Source organism: Lampetra fluviatilis, chromosome 2 (assembly GCF_964198595.1).
Source record: "Lampetra fluviatilis chromosome 2, kcLamFluv1.1, whole genome shotgun sequence".
Taxonomy (NCBI): domain Eukaryota; kingdom Metazoa; phylum Chordata; class Hyperoartia; order Petromyzontiformes; family Petromyzontidae; genus Lampetra; species Lampetra fluviatilis.
In genome coordinates, this window is record NC_136276.1 from 12,622,621 (window position 1) to 12,641,006 (window position 18,386).

An 18,386-nucleotide genomic window follows, 5' to 3' on the forward strand; every position below is an offset into this window, starting at 1 on the left:
TCAGGAGATTACCCATCCCCCTACCCCCACACATCCCTCTCGGGATGCTGGGAGGCAGAGGGAGAGAAGTCTAATTGAGGCTCAGCTCATTATGCAGTTTGGTTGGAGTTGGTGAAAATGTGATGGGGGGAGGGGGGGGCAGGATGGTCGGCAGAGCAAGCACTTCATTTATGATGCATCGAAAGAGAACGAGGGGTGGAGATGGAGGATTCGGCTATATTTGGCGCTTGGAGACATCCATTTTTTCTGGCATGCCAAGTTGTGAACATGCATGAAGGTTGTTTCCTATGCACTCTTACCCTCATCCCTTCAAATCGTGATAGGGCCCTCAAGGGCCTCAGTGCTCTTAGCGTCCTAAGGGACTTAATGGCGCCCAGTTCCGAGTAGCCCATGGCATTAGCTACGAGACTGACTAAAGAGACCTACATTGGGGAGGGGTGTGGGCGACAAAGCAAAAAGAGGCGCGCGCGCGTGTTAGGCGCGCCCAAGTGCCACTGGCGCAAGTGGGGGGCCAGTGGGTCACCGCCAGCAGGATTTCAGGGGGGCAGCGGGGTTACGGACCCCCCCCCAACCACCCACCCACCCGCGTCGTGTGCCAGCCGGCCCTACGGGGAGAAGCGGACACGTCAAGACGCATTAGCAGGGCCTCGCGCGCGGGGGGACGGGGGCAGCAGGAGGAGGAGGCGGTGGTCGTCGTCCGTGAACGCGCTTACCCTCATGCCTTCAAATCTGGAGAGCGCACGCAGAGGTCTCAGGGCACGCAGGGTCCTTAGGGACTTTATTGCGCTGAGCTGATCATAACCGAGGGCTGTTGCCATGAGGGAAACAATAGAGATCTGTCCAGAACGGATGGAACGACGGGGTTGGTTATTCACTCTTTAAAGTCGCAGGGTGTCAAATTGCCTTTTGTACAGGGCGAGGTCACACGTTGAATCAGAAAACAATCGATTATCGCGATTATACTTTTAATGCTACCGTTTAATGGTTGATAATTATACACATTTAAAAACAGCGAAAGGTATATTATAAAAAGACAAGCAAGTGACAAGGACATGATCTAGAGTGGTTAAAATAATACGGCAATCAAATAATTTGATCAAACTGGTCATTCAAAAAAAAAACGTATGCAATGACATCAATGTATCATCCCAATTTTCACAAGCTTACATGATCACCAAGATACCTGAATGTGTTTATGCTGCAATACTTTTTAGTCTCCCTAAACCATTTTCTAAATTCTATTACCTACACAATGCAGTGATAATTCATTTATGGAAGTATCAATAATAAGGTGATAAAACGTCACAGAATATTTCATGTTAAAACTATGGAAACATTGTCCTCTATCACTGTTGAAACTGACTTCTTGGTAATAATAAGAACAACATAATTTGTAATGTAGGCACACAGCATATTTTTGCAGCTGCATGTGCTTACACTATTTTATAATGTAAACGTAGTTTTACAACGTCGATAATGTATCCGTTTGTTTGAGAGTGTGGCATGAGGGTTATGAGCCGCTGAAGCACCCTGTATGGTTATCGCAATGCAACTACGCCATCAATCAACGTCAATCCTCTACGGTTATTCAGATGCCGTGGAAAACATATCGAATTTGCAGATCAACTTGGTGCAAATGATTAAAATATTATATAATAACATAAACACAGCCGGAACATACTTACCTTTTACTACATTTAAATCATTCACTAGTTGATGTGCGGTATTATGGGAACGAGGCGCAAAATGTTCTCGTCAAAACCTGCTGGAGAAGCGTCAATGTCACCTGCAGCGTTCCCGCAGCACGTGGCGGGGTTCCCTGCTCCTGGGGACACGCTGGAATATTCCATCACATCGCGGGGGTGCTCGGCTCTTGAGGAAAACCTACTGTGTCGTGTGCAGCCCTTGGCTGATTCCAGCTCCCACCGGTGCATTTATCCCCGTCAGGAATTAGTTGGATCGAGCCGCTCTCTTCAATGACGTTCATTCGTTATCATCCCAATCGCAGTGTATTTTGGTGCAAACAGAAACAAAACTCGCCACCTTCGTCAGTAACACTGTCTTATAAACGAGTCAAATTGTAGGATTTGATGGCTCTGAAGATGCTCTGAAGGACCATAGTTTGCAAGAGATCCACCTTGTCCTAGTTTTCTCAGGATCGTCCCCTTGTTGAGGTAGCTGCTGTCCTGGGAAATGTGTAAGTCTTACCAGGACATTCAAATTCCCGGTTGTTTAGGTGCATGATAATGCACATTTCAAGACGATGCATTCACCAGTGTTTTGCACCTCAGAAGTTACAACCCTACCAGCAACGTTAGCCTGTTACATGTGTGCTTCTTATAAGGCAGGTTTAAAGGTGACATTGGCAAAGGGGTTTCAATCTCTGATTATTATAATAATGATTCACCACTGTCAATAAAGCCCCCAATTGGGATTCTTATTTTAGTCTTGTAATGTAAATGATTGACTCAGGATTTAAGGTTAAGACAAACTGCCTGCCTGACAAGACGAGAGAGTCACAGCAATACCAATCAAATCATCAGCCATGAGCCAGAAGCGGTGACTCCATGTTCCTATGGCGGGGGCTAGGTTTCCCAGAGGACATCCACTGCTGGCAGCACGTAAAGTAGCACTAATTGTATTTACCCCGTAGGGGTGTGAGTATGTTGAACTTTTTTCGCACCGTACATAGCCAACTGTGCTAATCGGGGGGTGATGGGACTTAAATCGATGTACAAAAAACCAAGACATATCATTGGAAGAAGAATGTCTCATAGTACCGGGAGAGTGGAGAACCACACATAAATGCATTATCGTGAGCGGCGTATTACTATGCAAGTGACAAAAACCGGGACTATTAATGTCCTCGAAAGACTTCCCGTGAGAGCTATCTCAAAAAGCAAATGATCCTGGAAAACAAGGGCTGGTGACGTCACCTGGCTATACAAGTAATTTGCGATGAAAATGTGAGCCGCTGCCATGAATGAGCACGCGAGCATCAAATATTTATGGACGGGGGTGCCGTGTGACAGGAGAGGTGCCGCTTGTGTAACGCAGACCGCAGATGCGCGGCCGTCACTAATGCTCAGCGTTCTCATTTAACCACATTTGCGCCACGCTTCGCAAACACCGCATGACGGTGCCGTGCGAAGCCCACGCTGGCAGCCACCATCCCAGCGTCCATGGCGGCAATCGGCTCGCACATACTCCACCACGCCGCCCTCCTCCATCTACCCCACCCGCCAACTCACAGAGCAAGCCTCACTTGCGCTGGCTTGCAGGATGGGAATCACTTCTGCTGGCTTTCAGCGAAAGGCTCACTCGTGCTGACTTACAAGATGGGAATCACTTGTACTGGCTCACACCACAATGCTCACTAGTTCTGGCTTGCAAGATGGGAATCACGTGTACTCGTTTTCAGCGCAAGGCTTGCTAGTGGTGGCTTACAGGATGGGATGCACTCGTGCTAGCAAACAGCACAGAGCTTAATCACTCTAGATGCCCAAGGTAATGTTTCAATTAAGTTAAACCGCTACAGAACTCTCTTTGGGGCCATGGGTTTTTATTCGAGTTGAAGGGGGAGGAGATCATTAAGAACCGTCATTACAATCTTTATGCTCATGCTAACATCAAAGAATAATTTATGGCAACATGCCAGCTACAAAAATGAATGATGCTGTCTTTTATTGGCAACACGAGTTCGGGTCTCTGGAAATGCTTTTGATTTAAATGGGTGTGGCGGCATGAACGCTAATTGCCCTCACTTTCATAATTATCTGCTTGATTTCGGGTCCAATTGTGAAAAAAATGGAAATTATGTTTTTTTTTATAGTTTACACATTATACTGACACCTGCATTTCCTTTATTATGAATGCTCACAAAGCGTGATCTTCCCATTACTGTATGAATGCTTACCCATGCCAATGCATCCCTCAGTCTTGCAACGTCACAAGACTGTATATCTCGAGGCAGATTTAATCTATCTTCTTCTGGGGTTGTCGTACTCATGGGCTCGTTCCAAATTGTAACAAAAGCTAAAAAGTGCACACTATAGTGCGCTCCTCTCCACGTTTCTCTGTGCACTTTTCAGCGTTTATTTAATGTTCTTTGTCGATGTCCATGTTTCTGATCCATCTGTTATAGTTGGTAATAGGCCTGTGATTTCAAATTGTATTCTTTGAGTACAGGTGTGTTGATGAACCATGATCAAATGCAGCGGTCCAAAAACACTCCAACCTGTTTTCTCTTGATCTAATTTCGATCACAACATGACTTCAATCATCACCCTGGACATAAATATTATCTTGTATTTTCAATTAATGTTCATCCATCAGTCATTTTATTTGTGAACTTGCACGTTCATATTTATATTAGCCCGACTTTACAGCCTACTTTCTTAAGTTCTTCGGTCATTTCCTGTGTTTCACTTTGATTGGTTGTAATGACTGCTGTCAACAAATCTAAGATGGTTAAACATTACATTCTCCATTTATGTTTATGCTTTTTTTTTCTCCCAATAATTTTTCAGAATATATCTCCTCATGCTGCTGTAAATAGCATTGGTGAGAATGTATCTCCTTGCCCAACCGCTTTTCTGATTTTTTTTCTTTATTCGTTTCAATGCAGCAGCTCCCTACCAATTCCAATAACCATCGCTGGTCAAAAAATATATCTTTTAGATTGATTAAATACTACAACTCTTCAGTTTTCAAGTAAAACATTAATTACATTATGTTTATGAAAGCAAGGGACACGACGATGACCTACAATGCATTTTAAAGGTTGGGTTAAAACAACAATATCAATTAAGCCTTTAATATAAACATTGGCACGCAGATTACGCAAGACTCACGCAGGCTGCTGTGTGGCCATTTTGAGGGTTATTAATCACGTTCATTGCTATTCATCTCACGAGCATACAAAGGCCATGGTTTAGGGGAAGAGGTCCATAATAATCTCCGTCAGCATTTATGAACAAAGGCTAAATGATACGTTTCCAGCAGAGTGGTGTATTTAATTGCCTTTTGTTAGGATGTTTTTTGGGGTGGAGACCCCACAGAATGAGAGAAAACCATGGTTTTCATATTTCAGAAACCAGGTGCAGACAGCTCACCTGAACAAAGCATCTGGCAAAGGAAATATGAAACCTCCACGGTGTTTTTTGTGTTCTTCTCTCATCTGCCAGATTTTGGTAATCCACTGGCGTCCTTATAAAACGTATGCTCCTGATTAAGGCTGATGATTTTTCGTGGCTTCTGAACTTACACGTGCGTGGTGGCCGATGTTTGTAAAACAGTATAGCAGCACCTTGGAAAAAGAGATTGTGGTGGACTGCAACATATTTCGTGCATCCACCTGTGTGGGGCAGCAAATCACCTAAACGAGGTAGTGCAGCAAGTAGGTCCGTAGGTTGTACAGTTTGAGTCGGTGTGGGATTTCTCTAGGAATCCTGGTATTTCTCGATCAGACTAAAACATTCAAAATGGAATTAGCTGGACTTTGCTGGATACAAAAATACATTGTTTCATGCTTAAGCTTTTTGGCACTAAAATTCTAAACAAAAATTCAGGCGTCCCGACCTCTGAACAATGTACAGATAAGACACTACATTGAGGGATCCCCAAATGTAACAATGTGGCCAAGATCAAATGCAACACAGGAAAACAGTAATGGCTCATTGGACCAACATTTACTTGTAATCGTTTTTTTTTTTACCGAATTGTAAAGGTTGCCACCTGTACTGGTTTTCTCAGGATCTTTTACTCTGAGGTATCTGTCCTGGAACATCTGAAAGTCTTCCCGGGACGTAAAAACATCTTGTTCTTGTCAGTTGCGTAATAATACACCGCTCAAGACAACACATTTGCATGAAGTGTTCCCTTCTGGTGGTTTTGCGAGATATTATAATATTTTTTTTCTTCCTGTGATACGTCCTGGTATTTTAATCCCTGGAGGTTACAACCCGACATATCATCTGAAGACATGGCCTGAGCAGGGAATGACGAGGGGACATGACGATGATGAGCAGTGGCGAGGGGAAGGTACTCACATCAACGATGAGAAAGTCAAGCCAGCACCACGCGTTGGTGAAGTACTTCTGGAAGCCATAGGCCACCCACTTGAGCAGCATCTCCAGGATGAAGATGTAGGTGAAGACCTTGTCAGCGTACTCCAGCACTGTCTTGATCGTCTTCCTCTGCTCGATGTAAATGTCCTCAAAGGCCTGCGTTAGCAACAGCAAGAAAAAGCGAATGTGGTTGCTTATCGTGGGCATCATTTTTTAAAATTAATTTATAAAAAATATGTCTTTCTAGCTATCTCCGAGGTGTTTTCGAGTTGCACCGCGTGTCATTCAGAGTGATGTCCGACGTTTTGCTCCATGTGCTAGGATCTTCTTCAGGAACTGAGTTATTTAGGAACTCTGAGGAAGCTCCCATCATGTAGAGGGAAACGTTGGCTATCATTGCGAACAACTCGCAAGGACAATCCGAAGGAGAGCTAAACAGCACAACGGTGAAAACCTCTGAAAGCAGGTTAATTCACACATAATCAAGGAACCATATTTTGGCACGCTACGAATTGACTTTCATTGTGGATCACGATTGTCCGCACTGTAGGTACTGCTTCTTCATACACAAAACAGTTCATACTGTCTGCCTGCTCAAACAAGCCTTGGGTGGTGCCTATCCCCACTGGCAATCACGAGCCAGTGATTTAAATTATGAATTCCAAATGCAGCACCGTTTTTATCTTAATTCATATACTTTACATATTCAGTTATATGTTACTGTTAAAAATGATAAAGGTACGGACTGAAAATGCTAAACAAATTAAGGAGGAAAATACCGCTGTGATCGAGTATTTAAGTGGTTTAGGAGCAATTGTTCGTGCCTCTCTGTGCAAAATCCAGCCATGGAATGCTGCCCAGCATAGCTGCCTTCAATGCCGCAACACCGCTAACGAGCACAGAATCCTGCCGCTCCACTCACTTTCTGTTACAATTGTAACGTTCTATTTTTACTTGTGTATGCGTGGAGGTAATTTTCCATCGAGAGGGCATCTCGAGAGCTCCCTCACGTGAAGACCTTTCTGCCAGTGCTGGTGTGAGCCGGTACTTGCAGGACTGTCATTTCAGATTTTTTGTTTAATGGATGATGAAAATGTAAACGTGTGACTCGCCGCACAGTGTTCGCTCGTTCTCGAACAGAGAGAAAGAGAACGACTCACGAGGTCCAAGGAAGCACAGAATGAGCGGGAAAGGCAGCAGCCACATGGTGAGCCAGCAGCCATCAAATTCCTCCCCCCCCAACCACAACCACCAAGCTATGTGGTCCCCTCTATATGAAAATGCTATCAGCCAATCAATGTGTGTTTACATTTTTTATGCGTTTATTCATTCGAAAACATATTCTCACAGTTGTAATCTGTTCAGAGATAATTGAAGCTGACACACCCGAAGCTTCGAGTAAGTTGTAAGAACAAAACCAATAATAACAATAGGGGTCATTCCGTTGGAAACCAAAACTGAACAACTTTGTGGGTATTCTTTGGGTCTTTCGGTAAAGTCCCGTAGATAGGTTCAAAGAAAATAACAACCTATCGACGTGACGAAAGCTTTAAGTCAAAACTTGGTGGGTATTTGCTCAAACGAAAACCGTGCCCCATGTTCTTACACAAAGAGTGAGCGGACGCAGAGCGCGCCATCGAGACACTCTGCAGTACTGCGCACACTCTCCTTCTAATCGCTCCGTGACCTTTGCGACGCGTTGCCGTGCTCTGAGATAATACGTTTTGTTTTCAGGCTATCCTATCCGTGGGATGCGGTATTTCAGCCGGGGCACGAATGCGAATACGTGGAGACGTCCATTATCTGACCGTGATGGCTCTTGCGTGGCCGATGCAGCGCTCTCGAAGTAGGTTTAGTGGATCATGCAGACATCGTCATGTGTGTCAAACACATCGCTGTAGGGCTAGCCCATCAACTTTGTGATGGCTGGTAAGATGAGTACTGCTCTGTAAGCGATGTTACACCGCTCACCGCGAGCGTTCACGATGACCATCCAGCGATCTCCTGGCATGGCAGTTAAAATAATGTGAGTTTCTTAAATCCCCCCACTTATTCTTTGGGTCTTTCGGTGAAGTCAAGTAGAAGAAAATTTGTAACAAAAACTACGACGTTTCGATCGCAACACAAGCAATCGTCCTGATGATGATTGCAACACGTCGTAGTTTTTATAAAAAAAATTGTTCTACGTGACTTTACCGAAAGAACCAAAGAATATGAATTCCTGCAGTCACGAAAGCTTTTAAGACAACATTTATCCCCCCACCTATGTTCAGTCCAGCTGTGTAAATGAGTACACCACAGTTAAAATCCAGTGTCATTTTCAGGAATAGGCCATTGTGTGCTGGTATCATGGTGCAAATTCAAACAATAACCTACAAATAACTCAATTGAGGTTATGCCTAGCAATCATCGCCTCATTCTGCAAATGTTTTGTTTTGGCAGGACCCTCCTCATAAAGAGTCATGGGACTCAGTGAGGCTTCTGTGGGTAAACAAGGGCAGTAGTAGTAATAATAAGAACAATAGTAAAAACCTTTACCACCTTTTGCAACTATTACACTGGTAAACACACTTTTTCTGGCACAAGGTATTCCAACGGTTTTAAGGTCATTTTGGGGTGCTGATTCCAAATCTGGCATCAGTTTTTGTCTATCACATCAGGTTTGATATATCAAATATTGCATTTTCAATAAAAACTGCAGAAGAAAAATATTAAATAAATGTGGATATCTACATAAAATTATATTATAAACACACTATCCTAAAAATACAGCACCATATTTTAACACTAAAGCAGTCACTGACTCGCAACAACTTGAAATCATAAGTGACAGAGTTAATTTCGGGTAAAATCAATGAAAATGGGGTATGCCGATAGCATAAAAATGAGATGTGATAGAGCAAATCTGAGATCAGATTTGGAATCAGCACCCTCACCGAACCCTGAAATTAGTCTAAAACAGCTGCAAAAGTCCAGGCCAGAAAAAAATGTTTTTTCTTTGTTGACCAGTGTTATTACTGTTACCATCGCGAGATACATGGGAGGAGGGACAGGTAGTCGCGGGCACCGGACGGACGCGATCCCCTGTGACCGGTTTAAGAAGCTCACCAGGGCGCCGCTGCTGAGCAGGATCATGAACACGATGACCGACTCAAACCAGTTGTGCTCCACGATGCGATAGCAGGCACGGCGCAGGTTCCACCAGGACCTCCCGCGGTCCGTGCCCACGTCCAGGCGGCAGTACGGGAAGCGGTGCAGGCAGCCTGGAGTGCGATGCGAGAGGGTGGTGGGGGGTAGGAGGTGTGGAGCGAGTGAGACATCAGCAGCAACACCCCCAGAACAGATGCTCACTCTCCCCCAGGCAGACATTACGGATCGGGACACCCTCGTGCGGTACGAGTTTCAACAAGAAGGGGCGTGGAAGCTTTTAATTCACATTTTATTACGTATCTGTTTATCATTCCTATTGTTCGGCTGCGATAAAAGTTGTATTCATAAACTAGACGAATCAGCTTAGAGCTAAAGTTGTCTCTTTGTCTCGCTGCTGGATGTTAGTTGGTCACATTTTCTCCGTGAATTGATGATGACTTTAGATGACCACAATGCAGTTCTTCAGGAACTGGTGGTTTTCCATAATACGTAAGACTGAGAGCTTTTTTCTTACACACGGTGCCTGCACGAATGTTTGTCGTTGAGATTTTTCTCGTACATTTACAGATTTGAATTAAAGCGAGCAAAGCATCCAAAAGCAACATCTAACCAATTGCTCGTTACTTCAATTAAAGCAGCAAACGAAAAGCAGAATAACTCATCACCATATTTCATATCAGTTAAATATTTTATCCGCAATAAATAACTGTTATTGCTTTAAGAGTTATGGAGCTGTTTACAGTATGGTCAAATGCACATACTTCATCGGACAGGGCAAACTGCTGCTCAGATTCTGAATGACGCATTGAGTAGGTACATAATGATCCACCCCCGCCTTCCCAAGAGGTTCGATCATTGTCAGCATTTGGAATTGTGATTCAATTCAAGAATCGATCATTTGTTTTCATCAAAATGTTACTGTATTATATGTATTTTATTATTTGTTTCTGTCAGTTGTGTTCACTTCATTAGTGTAAGGCCAACAATCATGAATCCTTTGCATACATTGTAAATAAACAGATCCTTACATGAACGGTTTGATGCATGTGTCTTAAGCTAAATCAATTATTCTACTCGATGAATTCATGCCTATAAATCTTAATAAACAAGCAGATTAAATGTTTCCTTCCCATATCTAGCTTTCTACATGAAAAAAGTAGTTTTTACACATCCCATCATAAATACAGCCTTTGGGAGTGGATAATTTCAGCAGTATTGCTTCAATAGGAGCAAAACTCTGGACTGCTTTTGACATTCAGCGTCTCATCAGTGGAGTCTGGCTTGCTGGAACCAATCCTAGCGAACTGCCAGATGTTGATAGGCTAAAGGACCTTCCTCTGTCAGACGCTAGTCCCAGTCTGACACAAAACCTCATAATACATAACACGAAATGATCATTATCAGCATTGTAGAGAGAATATAAGTAATCATATAAATAAACTGACAATACGCCTCCTAATTTGTGTTGTGTTCTACAATCTGGGTCACAGCGAGAACCCGGTGTGTTAATTTGACTCGACACCACAGCCCCTGCAAATCCTGGCGGCATCGTGGATGCATGCGTACTACCCGCGCAATCCACATTCCGCTTCCGTCCAAATGTCCATGCGTGCGGTGAACACAATCGAGCCTGTGAAGTTAAATCATCCTTGCAGCCACCCAGCACGAATGTTGCAAGGTGGCGTTTTTAACTCGCGGATTTATACAGAGAAGAAAAATGTAGCTTTGGATAACTAAATTTCACGCTCATTTGCCACCCCATTTCAAACATCAAGACGTATTAGTTCTGCGTGGATGAATGGTAGTGTGAGAGGTTATGCAATCTGATGCCAGAATATGCAAAAAATATTAGCATTTCTGCTCCTATGAAATTAATGGGAGGGCACTTGGGTAGTGGAGGGTGGGCAGAGGTTGAGAGTCCTGGGATCAGCAGGCAAGGCAGTAAGCACGTAATGATTCACCACCCCCTCCTAAGAGATTCAGTGAATTAATCGAAGTCGTTATTTATATTCAGCATTCGTACATTTGTGTCTATTTTTACCGTTTCATGTGCATTGTTTCTCATTTGTTCCGTCTCAATTGTGCTATTTAGTTTGCTCCGTTATCGTAGATGTAGCATAATCATGTAATTTACATATCATTTGCACGAATCATAAGGAATCAATTATCATGCATAGGATTCGATGCACATATTGTGAGAGGGCAGGAATCAATTTAATCGATGAATCACCTAAATGGAATATTGAATGCATCGTTACATCATTAAATGCATACTCGTGGGGGTCTGTCCGTCCGCTTGGACGCGTGTGGGACCACCTGGCACCACAGCAGAGCAATCTTCGGCTGCTAAGTGGGCAGATGGGGCTTGCAGATGCCGAGTGTGAGCTGGGAGAGCCGCAACGCTGGGTACCTGCAGCTTTTGGCGAGCGGAGAGTCGAAGGCCGTCGGCAGTGGCGGTTAAATTGGCCAGCAGTAACGTGTAGGCTGCTTATGACAGCGGTTCACGGTGTGCACCCGGCAGGCTGCCCTGGTTATTACTGCGGCGTATTACTGTGGGTATATTTGGAGCACCTCCCACTAGCACGGTTGGCGATGTGCGGTGCGAAAGAAGTTCAACATACATTAACTATGAAATATGCACCTTCTGCTTCACAGTGGACTTTATAGATTCCGTGAAGTTATTCGAAAAGAGTAGGCCATATAGTATGAGCGTCATGGTCCAAATTTGCCAATTTTTCTTAATTACCTGAAAATTATTCACTTGGCATCACACATAGCAACTGCACAACCCCTGATGTGAAACTACTGCAGACTGTGCTTGTGTCACATCGCGGCTTCCTGGGAGCCTCGGACTGTAAGAATGGCGCCAATACAAATCATAGGTAAGGCGCGGTGGGAGGGATCGAGCACAGTGTGCGCATGTGTGGGCAGGACAGACGAGGTGAGCGGGGTGGTGCTGAGAGCTCTCAGCGAGCCATGCCTTCTGTGAAGCACTCCTCTGGCTCCATCATCTCCTCCACGAGCTCCACGGGGATCTCCACCTCTCCCTCCTTCTGGATGTCCACCGTGCTGCCCTCGGACGAGCTCACCGTGTCCAGCTTCTGCAGCGGCGCAGCAGGGGGCATAAAGGTATAGGGCACGCTTAAACACAGGCCAGACGGAGACGATGCCATCGGCAATAGGGTTTCGGCTCGCGAGGACGTACACGTGGACCGAAACGTCGGACATCGTGCTTAATGACGTGCGGTGCAGCCCGGAAAGCCATCGGAGAGCTGCGTAGCGCAATCGCAAACAACTACGCGGATTTTTAATTTGGAGCTTTCGTGACTGCAGGAAATATTCTTTGGTTCTTTCGGTAAAGTCACGTATAAAGATACGTGACTTTACCGAAAGAAGTCACGTATAAAGATACGTGACTTTACCGAAAGAACCAAAGAATAACTACGCGGATGTAATCCCCCTGCTAAATGATTCAGGCCAATCCACCACATAATCAGCACGTGTGTTGGAGTTGACCTGACAGCCTCATCATTTGCACGTGGATTTTTAATGTTTTTCAGTAAAAAAGCAGTGAAATGGCCACTTCATCTTCTGCCTGTGGTACAACTCATTTTGAATGACCTGAGGTTATTTTGTTAGAGAGTCTAAAAGTCAAAGTATCGCTGTGATTACATGTGCACTCATAACCCTAAGCCAGTGGTGGCAATTCCACATTTCCCGGATGAGGACCAATGCTTCGTGAGAAGAACCTCTGAGGTGTTTTTGGGGTTTTTACTGTGTGTGCAACCTGAAAACACAACCCGGGGGCTCTCACAGCACCTCGGATGAAGTGTTGTTCTCATACATTTAAGTATAACGCATATTTGGAATAACATTCAAAATTTGGAATCGCCCCAAAGTGGCGGAGTGCGTGTCAGCGTCAGTGTAACCAAACCCAAAAAATCAGCTGAGCTCCAGCACAGCGACAGGCGACCCATTGATGCTGGGAGGTGATAATAGTTCAGCTGTTTTCATCATCAGATTAAATTTGTTAAATGGCGCAATTCACAATTGGTTAGGAGAAGCTGGAAGGCAGAAATGTTGCTAATTAGGACTCCGACTAAAAGAACAGCTCAAGCACAATTAATTGGGGGCCAACGTAACGGACGAACGTGCTATTGCTCGCGATATGCAGGCACACTTGTTTGTGGCCATGGCGACAGTTCGTGGTATTGTCGCACACGGCTGAGCGGCACAAAGATAAAAATAACAAATGAGGGCACAGAGGTGATAATAAGGGCCAAAAATTTGAAGTCATCTTTAAAACATGCGAGCGTTGCAAGTGGAAGACTTAAACCCCTGTCTCAACTCTCCGACAACACATTGTTTCAGCGATCGTATGATTCGTCGGAAAATTGGATGGAAAAGGTCACGAGTCTCTGGGAGAACGATATAGCTCATTCTTTCAGGGCTTAATAACTCTCAAGTGCCTTGCAAATCCTTGCATACGATAAAACGTACATAGTGTGCATGGGCACACCTATATATAGCCCACCGAGCCTTTATCCTTGCTCTGCCTTTTCCCTCGGGGGGGGTAACAAATACAAAAACACGTGAGCTGCGAACGGCGGGCAGTCAGGCAGGCGGGTGATACAACGTCCAAGTTCACTGCTCACACTTGCCCACCCGGTGGTGCCCGACCACCCCATCGCGATGAATGAATGACCTCCGTCTTCTCTCGTTTGCCTTTAATGAAGAGAAAATAAACACGGTGGTGGAAATACTCTTAGGTTTTTTTGGTAAAGTCACCACGTAGGTAAAAGAATTAAATACAAAATTACTCAAAGTAATAATAGAAATAAAATAATAAATCACGACTTTTCGGAGGCAACACGAGTCTCCGTCATCAGGCGGGACCGTCACAGCTAGATTTGTTGTATCAAGTGAGGCAGAGATTCCAAGATACAAGTTCTTAAATACAAGTTAAGGGGGGAGGAAGGAGGGAGGGGCTTATCTGAATGTGGTGGTTAATGAAAGGAACGTATTGGGAGGGGGGGGGGGCTTAAAGAGAGTGAATGTGGAATCGTTGGACCTGTTGGTGCACATGCTAGAAGAGAACGAAAATGCCCATGTTGTTTTACTCAGTGTTGGCTGACAATCAAATACAAGGTGGTGGAAGGAGACGTGTCACCGAGCGGGGCACTATTCTAAGTATTCCACACAACAGCAGCTGTTGTACATACGAAGAAAATGTTGCTTAAGGATTTCAGCGCTCACGTTTCTGTACGTGGGATTCACAGAGGTGTGTGGAAAAGTCCCAGCGGCTTCGTACTTGAATTGACTCATTGGTGCCAGCAAATTTTGCGAACGTTTTTGCATAAATTCATTCCAATAATTTCATACCAATTGACAGCCCTATAAATCATCACGTGTGCGAACATTTTCTCTGATAAAAACAAATCTTATCGAGCGATGGGACCCTCAGACCGGTGATAAATCACGGGCTTCCTCGCCCGGCGGCGCAGCCCACGCCAGCGTGGCATCTCAATGCTCCGAGGCCCTTTAACCCCCGAGAAGCCCGCTGTGGTAGCCTGCTGCGGCAGCCTGCTGCGGCAGCCTGCTGCGGCAGCGGAGAGAACCCCGCTGCAGGCTGCCGCAGTGGAGAGAACCCCGCTGCGGTAGCCTGCTGCGGGAGCCTGCTGCGGCAGCCTGCTGCGGCAGCGGAGAGAACCTCGCTGCGGCAGCCTGCTGCGGGAGCCTGCTGCGGCAGTCTGCTGCGGCAGCCTGCTGCGGCAGCCTGCTGCGGCAGCGGAGAGAACCCCGCTGCGGTAGCCTGCTGCGGCAGCCTGCTGCGGTAGCCTGCTGCGGCAGCCTGCTGCGGCAGCCTGCTGCGGCAGCCTGCTGCGGTAGCGGAGAGAACCTCGCTGCGGCAGCCTGCTGCGGGAGCCTGCTGCGGCAGTCTGCTGCGGCAGCCTGCTGCGGCAGCCTGCTGCGGCAGCCTGCTGCGGCAGCCTGCTGCGGAAGCCTGCTGCGGCAGCCTGCTGCGGCAGCGGAGAGAACCTCGCTGCGGCAGCCTGCTGCGGGAGCCTGCTGCGGCAGTCTGCTGCGGCAGCCTGCTGCGGCAGCCTGCTGCGGAAGCGGAGAGAACCCCGCTGCGGTAGCCTGCTGCGGCAGCCTGCTGCGGTAGCCTGCTGCGGCAGCCTGCTGCGGCAGCCTGCTGCGGCAGCGGAGAGAACCCCGCTGCGGCAGCCTGCTGCGGCAGCCTGCTGCGGCAGCCTGCTGCGGCAGCCTGCTGCGGCAGCGGAGAAAACCCCGCTGCGGAAACCCGCTGTGACAGCCGACCACGGCAGCAGGCTTCTCTCCGCTTGGCTCTGCGTCAGCGCTGCGCTCCGTCCAGCAATGCTTCTTCGGCTGGCTGGAGAGTGCTGCTCTCTGTGGCGTTTGGACAGCCCGCTGTGTAGGTGGCAGGGCCATGGCTGTGGCACATTCCTGATACGGGGCAGGGGGGGGGGGCCCTTTCCCGACATGGCGGTGAGACAGAATGAACCTGTTAGGTTTTTTTGGTAAAGTCACGTAGGTAAAAAAAATAAATTAAAATTAATAAAAGTAATAATAGAAATAAAATAAAAAAATCACGACGTTTCGGAGGCAACACAAGTCTCCGTCAACAGGTGGGACCGTCACAGCTAGATTTACTGTCTCAAATTTTTTGCCTCACTTGATACAGTAAATCTAGCTGTGACGGTCCCACCGGATGACGGAGACTTGTGTTGCCTCTGAAACGTCGTGATTTGTTATTTAATTTTATTTCTATTATTACTTTTATTAATTTTAATTTTATTTATTTTACCTACGTGAGTTTACCAAAGAAACCTAAGAGTATGAATCCTTGCAGTCACGAAAGCTTCAAATCTAGAAAGAATGAACCTGCATCGTAGCATCTCCGCTCTCGCTCTGCGGTCGTTACCGTTTTGCCGCTGTTGTCACAGACACAGCGTGCCGCCCCGCTCACGTGATGCGCACATTGTACAAGTCAGAATAATTGTGATTGCGTTGGATTTTGTTCGTAATTGTTTCGATTGCAACGCATTTGTATTGCATAATGGAATGCTGCCGCTTTACCTTGTTTTAAGTAACATGAAGAATTTGCTCTGCTCATTAAAAATGTTTTTATCGATATTATTTGGGTCTTTCGGTAAAGTCACGTAGATAGGTTCAAGTTAATAAAAATAAAATAAACCAAACAAAGCTACGACGTTTCGATCGCAACACAAGCGGTCGTCATCAGGCGGAGAGAGAGAGAGAGAGAAACGTCGTAGTTTTTTGTTTATTTAATTTTCATTAATTTGAACCTATCTACGTGACTTTACCGAAAGACCTAAAGAATATGAATTACTGCAGTCACGAAAGCTTTAAGTCGAGGTGTTTTATCCAGTCGTAATTCAACATTTGCCAGAGTAATTTTATTGTATCACGCTCATTATGTTTCACTGCTCCATAATAAGTATGTACACGATAATACTTGAGAACGATATATGATTATTAATATTACTATTGTGTGATAATTGTATTATTAGCACGTGAAAAAGACACTCATATTGAGTGTTTTCTAAAGATAATAGTGCACATTGTTTGCTTTTATTTAGTATGACGGCATAACAATACGGTAATTTGTTTTAAACTGTAAGGTATGAATTGTCAATGATTGAAAGATCTGTCTTCAACTGAAACAACTTTCGTCAAATTAATAGTGAAACTGCACGAGTTACTTACGAGTGAATTAGAAGAAGAAAAAATATTCCAGGATAATTTCTGCACTCAAATTATGTTCTTAAACATTTATCAAGTGGAAATACTATAATTTCCAATTAGTTGCATACATAATGTATTCGAAATATGAATAATTCGTCAAGGAATAATGTGCGTTATAATGACATCCATTCGTTTCCCGAGCCATCTCTGTGGAAGCAACTTATTATGGTGCAATGGCCTTTCAGCACAAATCAAAAGTAACAAACAAGAACAGTCACGGGAAATTCTACGGAAGATTATACGAAAACAAGTGGCGGAGAACAAAGAGAGGATATCTATCTTCTTGTTAGGACTTATTAGTTTGTGCCGCTTGTGTCAAAGGCAGTCATGGATAATGCGCTGACATATCAGCACAACTCGCAAAGTGAAACGGGTCGTGCTGTTTCTTGCCATCAAGCGTCCAAAAACAACAGCAACCGATACAAATCAAGCATAATCAGAAGCAACTTTGAACAGGAGGTTACAATGCACCTCCAAAACAACAGAGGTCACAACAACACTCACCACAAAGAAACACTACTCATGACCAAGACACCGCTCACCACCAAGAAACACCACTCACCACCAAGAAACACCGTTCACCACCAAGAAACACCGCTCACTACCAAGAAACACCGCTCACCACCAAGAAACACCGCTCACTACCAAGAAACACCGCTCACCACCAAGAAACACAGCTCACCACCAAGAAACACCGCTCACCACCAAGAAACACCGCTCACCACCAAGAAACACCGCTCACCACCAAGAAACACCGCTCACTACCACCAAGAAACACCACTCACCACCAAGAAACATCACTCACCACCAAGAAACACCACTCACCACCAAGAAACACCGCTCACTACCAAGAAACACCGCTCACCACCAAGAAACACCGCTCACTACCACCAAGAAACACCGCTCACCACCAAGAAACACAGCTCACTACCAAGAAACACCACTCACTACCAAGAAACAACGCTCACTACCAAGAAACACCGCTCACCACCAAGAAACACCGCTCACCACCAAGAAACACCGCTCACCACCAAGAAACACCGCTCACCACCAAGAAACACCGCTCACCACCAAGAAACACCGCTCACTACCAAGAAACACCGCTCACTACCAAGAAACACCACTCACCACCAAGAAACACCATTCACTACCAAGAAACACCACTCACTACCAAGAAACACCACTCACCACTAAGAAATACCGGTCACATGTGGGATGAGAGGGTAGCAATTCAGCTTTCTTCTCATGCGGAGCCAGTGGCACAACTTTCAAATGTTGCCTTCCGGCCTGGCATCTATAATTAGTGAGCCTAATGTTTAGCATCGGAATGAAAATGAGAGCACACATTGAGTTCACTGCGTGCAGGTTTTGTTTAGG

At 45.4% G+C, this 18,386-nt stretch overlaps 1 protein-coding gene across 3 annotated transcripts in view; it reads right to left on the reverse strand.

Annotated features, from left to right (window-relative positions):
• LOC144942924 (sodium channel protein type 2 subunit alpha-like) overlaps positions 1-18,386 on the reverse strand; it is a 100,612-nt gene that overhangs the window by 14,673 nt on the left and 67,553 nt on the right. For 2 of the 3 annotated variants that reach the window (XM_078869965.1, XM_078869955.1), the window contains exons 20-23: positions 12,199-12,319; positions 9,177-9,331; positions 6,051-6,224; positions 300-422 (exon numbers count right to left, since the gene is read on the reverse strand). In XM_078869965.1, the coding sequence (XP_078726091.1) occupies positions 300-422; positions 6,051-6,224; positions 9,177-9,331; positions 12,199-12,319 (573 nt within the window). Of the gene's footprint in view, positions 1-299; positions 423-713; positions 837-6,050; positions 6,225-9,176; positions 9,332-12,198; positions 12,320-18,386 lie in introns of all 3 variants that reach the window. The other variant, XM_078869972.1, reaches the window with a different exon arrangement.